This window comes from Vipera ursinii (assembly GCF_947247035.1).
Source record: "Vipera ursinii genome assembly, chromosome: 2".
NCBI classification, from domain to species: Eukaryota; Metazoa; Chordata; class Lepidosauria; order Squamata; family Viperidae; genus Vipera; species Vipera ursinii.
The window spans coordinates 150369999-150387041 of record NC_139513.1 but is presented as its reverse complement, the minus strand read 5'-3'; the positions used below and the strand labels follow the sequence as shown (position 1 = coordinate 150387041).

Below are 17043 nucleotides of genomic sequence, written 5' to 3'. Positions count from 1 at the left end.
AGGACCAGAGTTATCTGTGAATTCTACTTTTTAACCATTCCCCATAGAAAGTATGTTCAAGAAGCTTGTAAAAATTGCCTGAAGTCAGGAAATATACCCTTCACAATTAAAAGAATGGAAGACAAAAGCAGAACAGAAGCAGGTGACCATCCCTCTCTAGCAATTTGGAACAGCACCATAAATGGGTGAGAAACCAATAAGCAAGCTGACCAGGGAACACAAAAAAGAATCCTCTTCGGTAGACAACAACAAAAACCACAAGGCGAAGAAATACACGCGCACTTACAATAGCACGTGATTGCAGCTGTTGGTAATTTTTTTAAAAATGTGCATTTAACACATACTTATCCTAAGGGAAAAAAGTACTGGAAAGCATTAATGGTCAACACTCTATGTGGTAGTAACTACCACTGCTTTCTGTTCAAAGATTCCTTGACGTGCCAGTACTACACGGCACGTCCATCATGAGTTCCAGAATCTCTCTTGTTTTTTATATGCAACTATTGTAGTTTCCGTTTCTGTTGGCACGGATAAAAGAACCTATTACAACTTCCCCATAAGTTGCAAACAAGCAATGGTTATACTCAATAGTAGGCTGCTTGGTGGAACACCAAGGATTACTGTATATGTCCATAGGTATTCTACGACAGCAGTTCCCAATCTTTCTGGCAGCTTTTCCAGGAGTAGGGAGAGCATAACAAAGACAGCAATAAGAGAAGTCTACTTTTGGCTGCAAGCATCTCCTACACAACCCCGACACTTATAAGGAAAGTATGGCTGCCATCATATTCTTTGCACCAAATCCTTATGGATTTTGAGTTACCAGCTGAAGCACCACTGTCTAGGACTTGTGTGCTGAAATGCACACTGTTACACTGAAACAGACATAGGCCTGGCTCTGATAAATACGAACCATGATGTAACTTTTTGCTTAGCATGATATGTGAAAGAGTGTCCTACTATGAGTAAAACATCATTTCTCTTAGAGATGGGCAATCTAAACCAATAGAACTAGAATGGGATATTGCATTTTCCCCAAGGAGCTGGGATACACCACCATATTTCTCTAAGCAGCAACTAGTGGTATCATATTTATTTCTGTTAGAGACATTTACCAGAATAAGGTTTTTTGTTTTTGTTTTTTACTATTATTACTGTAAGATTCAAAAGGAAAAAAACCAAAAAGGTAAGATAAATATCTGAGCATATCCAACCAAAGGGTGTTTCTTGATTCTACAAAACCTCAGTATCTCTTAGGAGTGATAGACGAAACTGTTCAGAGGTAAAGGCCCCATAGGTAAGAACTATTGTAGTTCCATGAAATCAGAAGAACATATGAAAAATCACTTCAACTTTGCTGTGAGCAGACAAAACGAAATGTTTAGAAAGCTGTTTGCAATTTGCTGGAGATGGGGGCAGGGAGTATGTAAAACAAATCTACTCATGATTTGATGGAACTTGCACAAGATCCTTGATACGAGTCTTTCCAGCCCAGGCACTGCAGTTTGTGAAAACTGCTATATAAGGAAGCTTATACAGCCAGCTTCCTTCTGAAGCTTATTTAAACGCTGGCATTTAATTACCAGAGACAGATTCAGATGTTCTGGGAATGTACTACTTATGGAAGATGATGCTGTTTCTCCCTCTCACGGAAGCAGCTTTTTGCACATAAAACAGTAATACTGCAGTAGTACAGATGGCTATACTAAACTATATATATGGTTTCCCAGATTGCTTCCTTTGCTACAGGCACAGAATTTTGTGAAAGGTTTCAGTGACAGACACGTGGCCAGTGGTCAATTGGCAGGTTGAAAGGGTACACAGAATAGTAATTCCTTACAAATATGGGTGTAAGCCCAGAACACGCTTCCTCGGTACAATCGGAAAATAAGCTGAAATAAAATGAGACATTTCTTAGTTGAGGACACAGCAGAGTCCAACAGACAGGTGGTTTGTGGTTTCTAATTTTATTGAGCCCCTCTCCTCAACTATTTCTCCACCTCTAACAGCATGACACTCTAATCCATTTATTTATTTATTTATTAAATTTATTCGCCACCCATCTTGTCACGAGGAGACCCTGGGTAGTTGATTGGCTTAATCTAACAGAAGAAAGAGTGGGAGTTTATCCAAAGGTGGAGCAGGAGTAAATTAAAATGTCCCCATATTATGTGCGCTTGTGTGTGCTACGTTCCCTTCTTATCCTGAAGTACTGCAGCAGGGAGGCAGGCTGCAGTCGTTTCCTTTTAGGGTAGGCTAACAGAATAAGTTGCTTTTTACGAAAGCTTTTTTTATACTATACTCCCTGATTTTGAACCACAGCCCGATGTCCCCCATAGGAAGCAGCTTGTGCGCTCTACCAGACCCATCAAATCCACCCATAATTTAACCTGTATTTGGCAAGCCTCTGCCTATCGCTCACTGGCAAATCTTAGTATATTCATTCTCCCTTTCCAAGTTTCTTACCATTGGCCAAGAGCACAATTGACAGCTTCATTTGTTCTTTCTCATAACAAAACACTAGTTGTCAATGAGAATCTAGGCACCAGTTCAGACGGCAAATTCAATGCTATTGTGAGCCCCTATTTTTCAATGGAAAATATGAAAAACCAAAATTCCACAGTCCTTTCTCTGGGCCTGCATTCCATTCAGTCAACAGCAAGCAGAATTCTGATTTTTTTTTTAAATGAAAGAATGCAGCAATTTTGTTTTGAAAGGTACAAAAAATATAAATAATAAAAAAAAAGAAAACTAAAATATCTTGTCACCTGTCCCACTTGCCGGCAAGTTCATTTCTTGTCCTGAGAAGATCCTGGCTACACCTACTGTGCATTGTTATTGAGCTGTCACTAAGGAAACAGATACCCTGTTGGGACAAGTTATATTTCAAAGCCTTTGCCAGCTTGCATTTTTAGCATATCAAGGAAGCAAGGAAAAGGGGGGGGGGGAGGTGGAGAGGAAGACAAGTGACACTATGTCTGAAATGCTTGTTAAAAGGAAGTCGGCAGACATTCAAAACACATTTTGCTTCTTTTAAACAAAGGAGAAAGGAAAAGGAACCCAGGAGAAATTAAAATTAAAAACCACGTCACAGAAGAACAGAACAAGAAGCAACAGCATCATATTCGGGCAAGGAAACAGAGAGCGTGCGGCATTAAAGTCCTGAGAAGCTGGATTGATCGTGACAATAGCAACAGCGATAATGGAAAACCTGCATTAAGTTTAGCATGCCACATATACATTTACACATATATACATAGACATGCGCATTTGTGTGTGTATCATATGTGTGCTTTCTAGTGGGTGGAAACTGAGGAATAATAAAAATCTTTATGTACAGACTGGCAGCACGGAGTACATAGCCCCTTAGAGGACAATGCTTTTATTTTTAAAAAACCCCCCACATAATTAGGAAGACAAAATAGTGGAAGAGTTGACAAGTTGGAAGCTCATGATAGCTACTCTCTAACTACCCTATGGCACCTTTTCCTCTGGTTGTGACTCAAGCTAAAACTGGCTAACTAGCAAGAGGTCAAGGTCAGTCCAAGATACACACCATGCACACACACTTTGACAAGAAGCAGAAGAAAAGGGGAGAGATGGCTTGCTATTCTTCTCTTTCGAAAGTTTTCAGTCTACCCTACGATAGAAATGTGCAAGAAACTCTGTATTTATTTTGGAAGAGACAGATGGGAAAAGGCAATAGGTGACATCATCTGAAGAAGAAATGGGATGGAAAACCTCTGACCAAAAAAAAAAAAAAAAGTAAGAGGGGAGCCATTTGGAATGTTTGCCCCCATCCTTTTCTCTTTGAAATAGTCCATGATTTAAGGCCACCATTTTGAAAGGTTCACTGGGTTAAACATGTCAGCTTAACTTTTGAAATGAACATCTCTTGTAAGAGCATTGAATCTTTTGCATTTGCAAACAGAGATCCATTTTCTTGTTCCCTTGCCATTGAGCTAACTCCTACTACATCGTCCCAAAACAATATAGGAGTTGTTTAGCTAAATCCTGCAGCTTAGCGTTGTGTACCTTTGAACCTGCTACTGTAATGCTTATGATTCTGCAACTACTCAGATTCCAAAGATATAAATCAGAGTTTCTCAACCTTAGCAACTTTAAGATGTCTGGACGTGAACTCCCAGAATTCCCCAGTCAGCCTAGAAGTCCAGACATCTTAAAGTTGCCAAGATTGAGAAACACTGGCATAAATCATTCTATATATATTTTTTCTAGACACAGTAAGAGATGCCCTTGTGAATGTTCTTCCTTCTCATTATTGAAAAATACCTTAGCATTTCCCACCTGGTAACTTAAAAACCAAAGAATTCCCATTGTGTTTTGATGGCTTCCTCTGGAACTACAAAACTTAAAATCTGTATTAGATTAACAACATGACCAAAAAATGTATCCCTGATCATACGCATGGTTCAAATTACGTGATCTACAATGTATACAATAAGCCTGCCATTTTTCTCTCCCAGAACAGCAAAATCACCCATCAATTGCAGCAGCTAAGAGTGAGGTTTCTTACTTTCTTCACAAAACAGTTTGAACGGTTCAAACCGACAAAATTATGGAGCTTACCACCGTCAGAGCCACGAGCTGGAATCCTGTGTGAAAGTGTAGAATGGAAGATCAGGTACCATGTTGATGGACAGGCTACAAAAACAGCTGGGATGTTAAAGTTTTCCACAAAAAATGGCCAGCACCAGCAAAAACATCACAGCTCCTCCCAAGAACTGCTTTCTCTTGCTTATAGTAGCCAAGACAAAGAAAGCGCCAAGAGTAACCAAGGGGAGGCTTAGTGTTAGCACAATGTACACCTGAACTTTAACCATTTAAGATCACACTGTAGAAGGCTATCCAAATGGTTGATTCTAGATATAGGATGACAAATGGTCTCTAAAGTGTGGCAAAGTGACTTATTCCAAAGCCCTTTCCTTTGGAAAGACGATGGCCCTACGACAGATGTTTGAGGCCTGGATCTATGTGGGATATACTTAGAAGCTCCATAGCTGCCCTTCACTCATTTTTTTTAAGAAATCAAAAGAATAAAACAAATGAACAAAACAAAAACTGTATCCACCCCATTTTGAACAAGGGGCTTAGTTATGATCAGTCTCTCTGGCTGCAGTTCACTGGTTAGTTCTATGCCATGCAACTGGCGACATCATCTGCCAGCAGACTGGGACTGTGGCGCCATAATGACATGTGACTGTATGGGCATGTTCAGTTCTGTCCTTTGGTTGGCCATTTGAGTGAGGACTGAAGTGGCAACGGCTTCGGCTGCAGAGCGAACGTTCAGCCCATTGGGAGATGTAGTCACCGAACTGTGCTGGATGACCGGAGCTGGAGAACCAGTGGGCTCAGAACTCTCTTTGGGGCTTTCTGATTTTTCAAGAAAAGGGAAAAATAAAAGGTTATTAGTGATTGGGCTTGGCTTTACAGACATCTACAGCACATGCCTCGGCAACGATTCTGCCAGTTCTCTCCAGTTATATACATTTCTCAAATGAGTTGCTCTTTTTTGGCCACAATATTCTCTGTACAAAAATTCAGCTTTAATACAGACGTAACGACCATGAAAAATGTAACTCATTCTGACGCTAATCGAACGTATCTGTATAATCTTGGGTTGGATACACGGAACATAGATTTTCATTTTACATGGCATGTTATGTGAATCCAGCCACTGTATTTGGTAAACCATAGTTCATTATTGTGTAGAGTCAGCCAATTCTGGTTTCTTTGAATAAAAACCCCCCAGCCATATAACTCAATAATAAAACTGCATAGGAGTGCATGTGCATCACTGAGAAGAATTAGATTGGCACTAACTAGATGCCAATTGAATTTCTTTCCCTACAGCTAAGGCTTATAATGTGAAGTTCCAGAATTGAAGAGGAAAAGAGAAAAAAATGCAGTTTTACAGCACTGTTAAAAAAAATATCAGCCTTTGGGGAAAAATAGAACTTGTTCTATAGTTGCAAATGTAGTAGAATCTCTTTCAACTGGGTGTCCTTCAGATAATATGAACATCCATCATCCAAAGGAAGAACTGGCCATAATAACTGGAGCACTGAGAATTCTACCCCCAACAGTTTTGGAATAGCTTACATCAGAGTGGGGGGTCCTTGTAATATTCACAATTCTTCAATTACAGAATGCTTTTATAAATCTTGAATGATTTCAAAATGCTGCTTCATAAAGTGCTGAAATTCTACAATCTGTGTTTGACCCCAATAAAGGAGACTATTTATAACTCAGGGTTGAAATTGGCCTCTCTGATCTTCTCTGAGCTTGGTTGGTTTTTTTTGCAGACATTTCATTACCCAAATTAGGTGACATCATCAGTGCTGCAAGAAAACAACCAAATTCAGAGAGCACCAAGGACCCTTGTATTTGACCCCATTTGCCCTGCCTGAATATTTGTAAGATTCTGCTTACCAAGATAACCTTGCGTTTTCTTCTGTAATGCAGTGACAGGGCAGTCCTTGTGAGCCAACAATAGTTGTTTGAGTTGCGCAACTTCATTCCTTAATAATGTAACTTCATTCTATGAAAAAGGGAAACATTTAGTCTCACTGCATTGGTTCAACATCCAATCTTGAATCTTGTTAAGTGTTCACTTGAAACAGAGACACAACACAAATATGAAGGAATTTACGGATCACGGGTTTCAGCCAGCACTGTTTATTCATTACTTAGCTTAGGGCAGGGGTAGGCAACCTTGGCTCTTTTATGTCTTGTGGACTTCAACTCCCAGAATTCCTGAGTCAGCATGGCTGGTTCAGGAATTCTGGGTATTGAAGTCCACAAGTCATAGAAGAGCTAAGGTTGCCTAACCTTGGCTTAGGGAATGCTTCATTTGTCATGCCCTTTTTTAGCATTAAAACTGCCATGATCAATCCTCAATCCTATGGCTTATTCCTATGCCTAAATGGTGTCTTTTGCTATTGGAATATCTTTCAAAAGGCCAATCTGGAAACCTGGTAGTGAATAAAGGAGATTCTAATCTAAGAAACCTTGAAATAAAATGTTTCAATTCTGAAAAATCTTTTGAGATAAGTTAGGCTACCGTAGTTTCCGGCGTATAAGACGACTTTTTAACCCATGAAAATCTTCTCAAAAGTCAGAGGTCGTCTTATACGCCGGGTGCTGAAACTTTAGGAACAGGGCTGGCTGGAAAACCTGGAGCGGATCTGCCATTTAGTCTGCGCAGGGAAAGCGGGACCAATTGGAGTAGAAGCTGCAGTCTGTGATTTTTTACAGGCTGGGGTCTGGGCGTCTTTCCTTCTAAAGTTGAAGAGCAGCTGTAGGCAGGTGGGGAATGCAAGAGCAACTTGAAAGGCAGGTGGGGAATGCCTAGCCAAAGCAGCTGCTTAGCTCTAAGGACACATTTGACTCAGGAACTGGGCGGACTGGCTGGAAAACCTGGAGCGGATCTCCCATTTAGTCTTTTTTTTTTAATCCCATTTATATCCCGCCCTTCTCCGAAGACTCAGGGCAGCTTACAATTTAAAGCACAAATCAATGTGCTTAGCAATAGCCTTCATTCTATGTATATGCCTGCTTATTAGAGCTTTCACCCCCCCCACACAAGCAGCATTATTACAAAGTCAGCTTATTGCTCCCAACAATCTGAGTCCTCATTTTACCTACCTCGGAAGGATGGAAGGCTGAGTCAACCTTGAGCCTGGTGGGATGAGAACCTGCACTAATTGCAGGCAGCTGGTGTTACTTAAGGCTCTGCACAGGGAAAGCTTTAGAGTGAATTAGGAAAAGTGCAAAAGTGAATTAGGAAAATAGGAAACGGTTGCTGGAATTGGGTATGTGTAGTTTAACGAAGAGAAGGGTGAGGGGTGACATGATAGCAGTGATCCAATATCTCAGGGGCTGCCACAAAGAAGAGGGAGCCAAGCTATTCTCCAAAGCACCTGAAAGCAGGACAAGAAGCAATGGATGGAAACTAGTCAAGGAGAGAAGCAACCTAGAACTAAGGAGAAACTTCCTGACAGAACAATTAACCAGTGGAACAACCTGCCTCCAGAAGTGGTGAATGCTCCAACACTGGAAGTTTTTAAGAAGAGACTGGACAGCCATTTGTCTGAAATGATATAGGGTTTCCTGCCTTAGCAGGGGGTTGGACTAGATGACCTCCAAGGTCCCCTCCAACTTTATTATTATTATTATTATTATTATTATTATTATTATTATTATTATTATTATTATTATTATTATTATTATTATTATTTAATCCACTTGCATTGTTTTATGTTTACATGTTTGATGACAAACAGCCTTATGTTTATAAGTGACAGTTTTCCTACTAAGTACCTGCATGTCATAAGCATTTGAATTAAAATTACCATATTAAAATCAAATCTGATGTTTTTTAATTTTTATTTGGTGTGCGTTGGAAGAGGGGTAGTCTTATACGGCGAGTATAGCCCAAACCCTATAATTTAACAGGAAATGTAGGGGGTCGTCTTATACGCCCAGTCATCTTATACGCCGGAAAATACGGTAAATGCAATGCACATGCACACATGCACACAAACACACACACATACTCAGGCAGTAGTTTCAACTCTTTTCCATCAATGAAATATAAAGTGAAAGCTATAGGACTGAGGGCAAAATACCTGGAAGGGTTTACAAAAAAAGATGCTGAAAATTCACAAAGGCCAACAAACCCAGTGCGTTTTCCAAGTTCACCTTCATGGAAAACTATGGAATGCTGGAGCTATTTTTGGTTTCTAGCAGACAGAGGCTGCTCATAGAGAAGGCAGGTAGCAGCCTGTTTTAATACCGGAGTTGCCATTGCTTATACTTGTAACTAAGTCATGGTAGGCTTGCTTAGTTGCATTCCTTGTGCAAGTCTCTCAAAGAGGTGGGAGCACCATATCAAGGGCACATATGGAAATAACTCAAGTGTATTAACGTTCTCATTATTACCACTGAAAGACAGATTACACTGAACTTCAGTTTCTCCCTCAAAGACAGAACTACCACTGTTGGCTTAGGTCCAAGAACCAGAAGGCTCAATTCCTTTTCTTCAAGAGGCGGGAAATTCCTATTAAGCTTCAGGAAACTTCAGCAACATGGTAGTAAAAAGCTAACCCAAAAATTCATAGCAGCGCAAATAGCTTGCTTTATAATCTAGCACCAGCAATATATCAAACCAGACCAAGACTCTACAGTAGGCAGGAGAGAAAGCTAAACTTCCACTGTTAAGAGACAGATGGAAAGTATGAAAAGGTTCCCTTTGTGCATCTAGACCGCACAAAATGTCTTTCTTACTTATAAGGATAACAGAAAGTTTCACATAGCAGGATATTTTGAAATGATAACAATATATTAATAATAGTGTATTAAATTTATAGGTGAGGGGAAGAAAGGAAAGAAGAAGAAAAGCAGTATCAATTATCTTTGTCAAAGGGTGCGTAAAAAAAATCTGCCGCAAGTTAGATCGGAATTGAGTGGTAAGATTTTCTGAAAAAGCCTACACTGACAAGTGAGTAACAAGAAATAAAAACAACTGAGGCCCTAATATCTGTTCCACAAAATGTCCATTCCCACAAGGAGCTATAATTTAACTAAGGGAACTGTAATCCAAGAAAGTGTATGTCAGGAGAATGCATGCTTTCACAGAGACCTCAAATCTCTTTTTTCTCCCTGGCAAAGTAAGCTCCTCCAGACGGTACACAGCCAAGACCAAAAATACCTACTGCATGCCAGGATTTTCAAGGATAAGCGATGAAGGCCTCAAAATCACCTCCATACTCCATGGAGATTCCATAATTTGAGATTACATTGGCTAGGAGCAAATTTAGGAGCAACAGATCTCCCGTACGCACCCTGGAGGATGACGGTCTTGAAAATAAAGCAAGGGTAGACACGATATTAGGGGTACGTTGGTCACACTGTAGGCATATTGGCAGCCTGCTTACACTTAGTTGGATGTTCTGTGTAGTGAGCTCTTCCGCCTTCTTTTCCAAGGACGACACCCAGAGCTTGCGTTTCTGGCGGCAGCGGGAGGCAGCAGCGCGGTTCCGCTCCAAGAAGCGCTGCCTACGTTCATCTGGATCTTCATCTGCTGTGCGTCTCCGTCGGCCACCTGTGCTTGGGGTGGGTTGAGCTGGGGAAACCTGAGGACAAAGGACAGATAGATGGGCAGGCTATTCATACGGAAGATGGGCAGTTTTTTTTTTTTTAAAAAATGAGGAACCTGTGGCTTTCTGGTGTTATTAAACTACACCTCCCAGCATCTCTTGCCACTACTCAAGCTGGCTAGAACTGGTGAAAGTTGCAGTTCAGCCATTATCTGAAGAGGGCCACCTTGTATTAAGAACTTATCAGTCATAAAATAAAGCTTTTACTTTTGGAGGGAGGAGCTCTTTACAGCCTTTGCTGCCTGCCCACCATCTTGGCTCCTCCCCCTCACTTATCAGTCATACATACTTACCGGTCTTTATTTTTTGGCTCCAAAAGAGGCACGATTCCTATTTTCAGGGGATGCCTTACCCGCTTACCTTAGGACCGCTGCAGTCAGGCCTCCTATGCCCCTACACCTGTCGCATCACTGCCTGAATTCTTTTGCGGCTGCTCGTGGCTGCTTGCAGCTAGATGCCACGTGGTGCTTTGCTCACGGCAGGCCACGGGCCACACAAGCCTCCTGCCGCGAGAGGTGGCACTGATGCGGTGCGCCATGTGGCGTCTGGCTGCAAGCAGCCACAGAAGAAGTCGGGCAGCGGTGTGACAGTTGTCAGGGTGTGGGAGGCCTGGCTGAGGCGGTCCTAAGGTAAGCGGGTGCAGGGAGTCTGGGGCAGCTCCACCCTCCCCATCCCAGCTTATTTTTATGTGTGCACCTCGCCCCAGAACTAGGGCTTATCTTGGGGGTAGGGTTTATATTAGGCGCACATGTAAAAATCAAGCTAGGGCTTACTTTCGGGATAGGTCTTATTTTCGGGGAAACTTGGTATATGGACCACAGAACTTGTCCAAGCAATTTTTGGGACTGTTAGCACTGCCTATGAGCAAGGCTCTCAAATGCTACTTTATTGTTTAATGTTTCCTTTTTATTCTTGATTGCTTTCATTATTATATTTTGCATGATATTTTTCTGATATTTACAATCTTTTAATGAACAAACAATAAATAATACATTCCTCTGACTTGTCTGGTTCCCAATAGTCTTTCTGTAAAATGGATGTACAAGACAAAGGTATGTCTATTGCTGTGGATTTATCTACAAGCAACCTGGAATAATCAATCATTATTTGATTGTGCACCCTTTTATCAATTTAATTTTAAAAACCCCTTCTCTTTTCCCCTGTGTCTATTCAAGCATCTATATAATTTTTGCAATGAGATGCTTGTGTGGTAGAGCCAACACTGTATTAGTCACTGAAACCCTTTTTACTTTTAAGTAGCCAAATGGAAATGCAGGTTCCCACCTTAGCTCAGCCTCCCCAAATGGGCTCTATAATTAGACAGATAGTTTCCACTTCTCTATCCTCGCTGTCAGTCAGGCAACATATGGGCAGTAAACTTCTGGAAGCTCTGATGGAGCAGGTGGTAATTGTGATGGGAGGCTGGCATTTGGTAAGCTGGCAGGACCAAACGGGGTGCATTTAAACTCAAGTAATTAAGTCAGGAAGAGAGACAGGGGGAGAGAAGATTTGTCAACACTGCTTCTGGGTTTCTGACTCTGTCCTCATTGCTGTTGTATCTCAGTTGGAAACATCTGGTAGCAATGCTGACAGAGGCAACGGAGGCTCACCCCAAGTCTACCCACCTGCTCAGGGAATTAGAAACCGAGTGCCTAAACCTAGCACATCCTGCAGCTAGAAAGCTGAAATTTGGCAACAAGGAAAAACAACATACTGAATTTTCAAGCTTATTTCCATTGCTTACTTCCATTTCCTAAGTAGTTTTTCAGAAAGTGCAAAAAGGAGAGTTGCTCTCTAAGGAAATAGAGAAAGACTACAGAAAGACAAAGGATGTACAGGAACATAAGGGAAGAGAGAAATGCAAAACAAAGTATCGTTTATTTCCGGATAACTAAAAGACTGCTGGAAGCTGATGGCGATTTCCCTTCCCTTCTCCAGAAACGACCATTATTATTGCATAAGAGACTTCATTAGCCCAATATATACTCCTCACATAATCATCAGATCATTCTTGTTTTTATAATGGTTCAAAATCTTCAATTCGTATTTGATTTTTAAAACTATGAATAAACAGTGTGCATACCATAGCAAATGATACCATGCCACCCATCAGGCTCTCTTTAATACATAGTTAGCTCAAGCCCCTACTTAGAAATTCCCCATTCCCCTTTTATTCACCACAAGGACCAGCACACATTACCGTTTTATATAAAACTCTGCCTCCAATAGTAGCTGTTGGATTTTAATTAAATATCATGTGGTCTAGCAAGTGGCTTTACAAATTTCCATGGCAGCTTTCCTAAATATGGGCTCTTTCCTCTAGCCCACAGGTCTGCAACCCGCGGCTCCGGAGCAGCATGCGGCTCTTTCAGCCGTCTCCTGCGGCTCCCAGTCCTCTGCTATGTGCAGTCCAAAAAAAAAAAAGAAAAAAAGTGGGACTAAAAAAGTTCAACCAATCAATTCAAATATGCAGGGTAGGTGCATATCTGGCCTTGGCTCCACTCTTCAGTCAAACCCTGTTCTGTGTATGCATGCATGTATGTGCATGTGCACACATTTTCTGCGGCTCCCAGTTTTTCCTTTTGTGAGGGAACCGGTTCCGAGTGGCTCTTTCACTGTTTCAGGTTGCTGACCCCTGCTCTAGCCAATGACCTGCCAGCTGAGAAAGGATGAGATGTGTTGCAGTCCCACTTCTGTTTCCTGAATCCTTACTTAATCCAATTTGGCTCTTAACCAACCTGTGGCTGGGCTGGAGAAGGTGCATCAGGGTGCTGGATAAGTATCTGACCCTGTTCAGGATGGGAAGTCACCATGGTGCTTGCTGATCCCACCATCATGCTGCTGCCATTCAGTGAGGAAGCAATTCCTTGTGTCAAGCTGGCTTTTAGCCTCTGCACGGGATGAAGACAAAACAAATAATGAGAGGCCCAACTTTCTGCTTGTTGATGTTTTTAATACATATCTGGGGTTTGCTAAAAAGAGGCAGACTTCTGAAGACAAGGGCCAGTAAACCTGACACGCTCTTAGCTAGAGGTTCACATTTATGTCCCTAGAATTAATGGATGTAAAAACTTCACATGTGACTGGGAATTCTTTTCGCTAACGGAAGCTCTCATTAATATGGAATGTTTAAACAGGAATTATTCCTTTCCAATACAATTAAGAAATAAGTCACCATAAAATGTTCAGACAGCTGGAATTTTTCTAGTAAAACATTGTTTTTTTTATTATTATTATTACATTTTACTTCATTTTCCTTCCAAGGAATGTGTGTGTTAGTCTCAAAATTACTTGGTCAAATGGAAGACCCTTAAAAGAGAGAGATTATAAAACTACCAAGAGGGTAATGCCTGTAAGTTAGAATAAAATATTCTGTTGCTGTAAAGGCAGCCTAGCCTGAAAAAGTACAGGAACTGTTTTTCTTATATTTATGCGATAGTTGCCCAGATGTAAGTTAATATCTACCGTGCTGTATTTGAACATGTCTACACTTTTATGGCTATAGTCTTTGTAACCCCAAGACAGAATTCAAGGAACTCTGATCGGTTTTGTACCCTGAAAAGGATTTTACAGTGGTTTTGGCTGAGTACCTCCCCTTCTACTGCCATATATTAGCCTCTGTGGATGGGAATTTTGGGGTTCACAATTCCAACATGTCTGGAAAGCTCCAGGTTGGGGAAGGCTGCCATACACCAAGTTGCTTTTGAACCCGAGAGGGAATTTCAAAAGCAGATTTATTGTATTTGGCAAGGGAACACTATTCAAAAAAAAAAAAAAACACAACTCCCCCCCACCCACGCTGTGAACTTTAGCAATTTTGGATCTAGTTCTTCCAGTCTGTAAATTGTACAACTGGTGATGGTAAAGGAGACTAAGACGTATTTCTGAAAAATGATAGAACAACCTAAAACAGTTTTTACAAGATGAGGTTTCTTTAAAGCACTGTTTCTCAATCTTGGGCCCTTTTAAGTTATAATGACTTCACCTCCCAGAAGAATACCCCAGCCAGCCAGCCATGCTTTCAAGACTAGAACGATAGAAAAATGTTTCTGAAATCTGCAACGCATCTTGGTGCGTGCCTCTCTCTCGTTAGATTCTTTAAAAAGGAGCAATCTTGTGAACAATGCAGTAGAATCAGGAGCTCACCATTTTAGCTTCAGAGTGTCCTGGAAGGCCCGACGGTGAAATTGAGCCGCTGCTGATAACCGGGGGACCAGGAATACCAGGAATGTTTGGCACCATAGGCATTGGCCTTGCCAGCTATATATATTGGAGGAGGAAGAGGAGGAAGAAGTACCTCAGGTTTTTTGTTTTGTTTTTTTACTTATAACACAATGAAAAGGGGGGGGAAGCCTCATAAAAACCTCACCATTGGTGTTTGCATGAAACCCACAAATTTTCAGCAGCTTATCCAGGTTGAACAGAAGAGAAAGAAACAGGAGGCCAGAGGAGAATTGCTGGCCAGTTCACTTTCTCTGAGCCATACCATATTGCTACAAAGGCCAAATCCTCTCTCTTTTTTTATGATTGTCTCAAATATTCTCATTTGATTTTAGGTGTCCATGTGCAAATTCTCAACTGTCACCTAAAAACTGTAGCAGAATGCTAGCTCTCAAACAATTCTTATCTTGAAATTGGGGGTTGCTGGCAACCTGCGGATCATAAGGAAGATTCTGGCTCCAGATAACTAGACCTACTAAATATTGTTTTAAAAGAAAGACATCTGGAGATCAATCGTGCTAAAATGATTAAACCCTTAGTTTTGAACTAGAAGGGGGAGCGCTTCATTGAGCAACACTCAAGACTATTGTCATCTTTCAGGTAACACATTTTTCAAGTTGTTGAAGGGATAAAAATAAGTGCAGAAGCCCGGAATTTTTAGAGGGGGGGCATGCTCAGAATTACATTTTTATCATAAGGAGCAAAACCTCTGACCGATTTGTTATCCTCTGTGAGGTTCTTTGAATTTTTTTCCCATTTTATCGTATTGTTCACTTTCAGAACAATTGGGGAAGAAGATACCATGTAGCTAAGTAGAATTCACCAAGTGTTACTGATACATCCTGGAGAAAAGGCAGTCATTTGCAAACTTCCCCACCAGGAACATAGAGAGATGTCTTCTACTGTCCTAACAAATTAGCCTTTCCAATTTATTGGAGTTGACCTGTTTCCATTGTGGCAGAAACTTTCTAAACACTTAAAAGTCAATGAAAATTTACCGCACAAAGAGGCAGACACTTGATTTGCATGCAACGTCAGAAATAATACAAGACGCACCAGAAGGTACTCATGTTTGTCAAATCCATATGCAGAAATAAAAGCTAAATAACCATTTCATGCCCCGAAGAGGCCAGGGAGGGAGTTTTTCCTGGCTTGGAAAAGCTGACATGTTCTCTGCAAGCTTGAATGGTTTCAAGCACAAAGCTGGCTAATCAGAGAGCCTGCCATTCCCAGCCCCAGAACCAACAGGGCCAGCCATCTGTTCATACAAGGATTCAGCCTGGGCCGTCCTGACCAATGACTTGGTTGGCAGGCACTGCTACCCTCACAGGCAGTGGCTCTCATCACCCCTACGTCCTCTACTCCAACATAGGCTTATCTCACGCAGAGAGGTAGAGGGAGATGTCAATTTTGCAAATTAAAGTGCCCCATATGCTCTGCAAAGGGGAAAAGCTGTCCCTTCCTTTATCAAAATCAGCCATGCTGGAAGCTTTCATTACCGATATGACAGAAGGCATCTGAACGGGTGGGCCGGGAAGGACAGGCATAGTCTGTCCATTCACAAGGTGCATGACAAGTGGAAGAGAACTGGTAGGCGACCTGGAAAAGATTTCAAGCAAAAGAAACTGCGTCAAGCAAACTTCAGTCCAATTTGCAAGGAAGTGAATCTCTCTCTCTCTCTCCAACAAATCCTGGTTGCACATGATTCTCTTTTGATTCATGGAACCCATCCCTTCTCCAAATTCTCCACTGGTGCTCTAACCAATGGACGGAAAGCAAACTAATTTCTTAATCTAACTTTTTAATTGCTAACTAAATTGACAGAGTAAAACATGGATTGCAAAGCCACAGTTGCCTCTAAACTAATACGCTACTTCTCACTGAGCATCCTGGCTGTTAAGCGAAGTCGTGCTAAGTGATATAACTTCATGATTTTATGATCTTATTTCATTTTTTCCCCTTTACGTAAGGAGCTGTAAAGGTTGTAAATATGGTCGCCAAGTGACTTTTTCATCACCGTCATGAATGTGGCAGTTGCTAAGCAAAGACTACGATAACTAAAGCCAGCTTTGTCTCCCAATCCATCTCAAAATTGAACTGGGGTGGCAGTAATAATTAAAACATGTAACTATGATGAAACCAGTTGTCAAAAACCCTAGGGTATGTTTTCTTCCCCCATGGCTGTTCTTGGGCAATTATATATTCCACTGCCATACTCTGTAAGATTTGATATCAGGACACTTGCAGAAGAAAATTCTACCTGATCAACTGCTCAGGGCTAATCTGGTTAGGATGCTTTCTCTTCCCTACTTACCCGAGCTGTCTGTTGGAAGGTGGAGCTTGGGTGATGACTGAGGTTGGAGAAGGGAGCGTTGGATGTAGGGGGTCATATCCCAAGTGCAGTGGCAGAGATCCAGGACGTACAATAGTTGGTGTAGGCGTAGAAATGATAATAGGCTTTGAAACATTCTCCTAAGAGAAATGCAGACAGTCAGTGACAAATCCCATTACCACCATCCTTGTAGAATGCTATTAATTTTTGTTTTATTATCTTACTGATTAGCTTAGATTAAAGTAAGGCATTTGATAAAGTAAAACACAACCTACTCCTTGGTAAGCTAGAAAAAGGTGGAATAGACAA

General features: G+C 41.2%; 1 protein-coding gene across 2 annotated transcripts in view; it reads right to left on the bottom strand.

Moving 5' to 3' along the window:
- Positions 1-4635: 4635 nt before the first annotated feature.
- ATF7 (activating transcription factor 7) overlaps positions 4636-17043 on the bottom strand; it is a 112726-nt gene continuing 100318 nt past the window's right edge. For both annotated transcript variants that reach the window (XM_083353674.1, XM_083353675.1), the window contains 7 exons: positions 16717-16874; positions 15902-16001; positions 14328-14441; positions 12920-13072; positions 9960-10157; positions 6454-6562; positions 4636-5394 (listed from right to left, as the gene is read on the bottom strand). In XM_083353674.1, coding sequence (XP_083209800.1) covers positions 5177-5394; positions 6454-6562; positions 9960-10157; positions 12920-13072; positions 14328-14441; positions 15902-16001; positions 16717-16874 — 1050 coding nt within the window. In that variant the 3' untranslated portion in view covers positions 4636-5176. The remainder of the gene's footprint in view (positions 5395-6453; positions 6563-9959; positions 10158-12919; positions 13073-14327; positions 14442-15901; positions 16002-16716; positions 16875-17043) is intronic.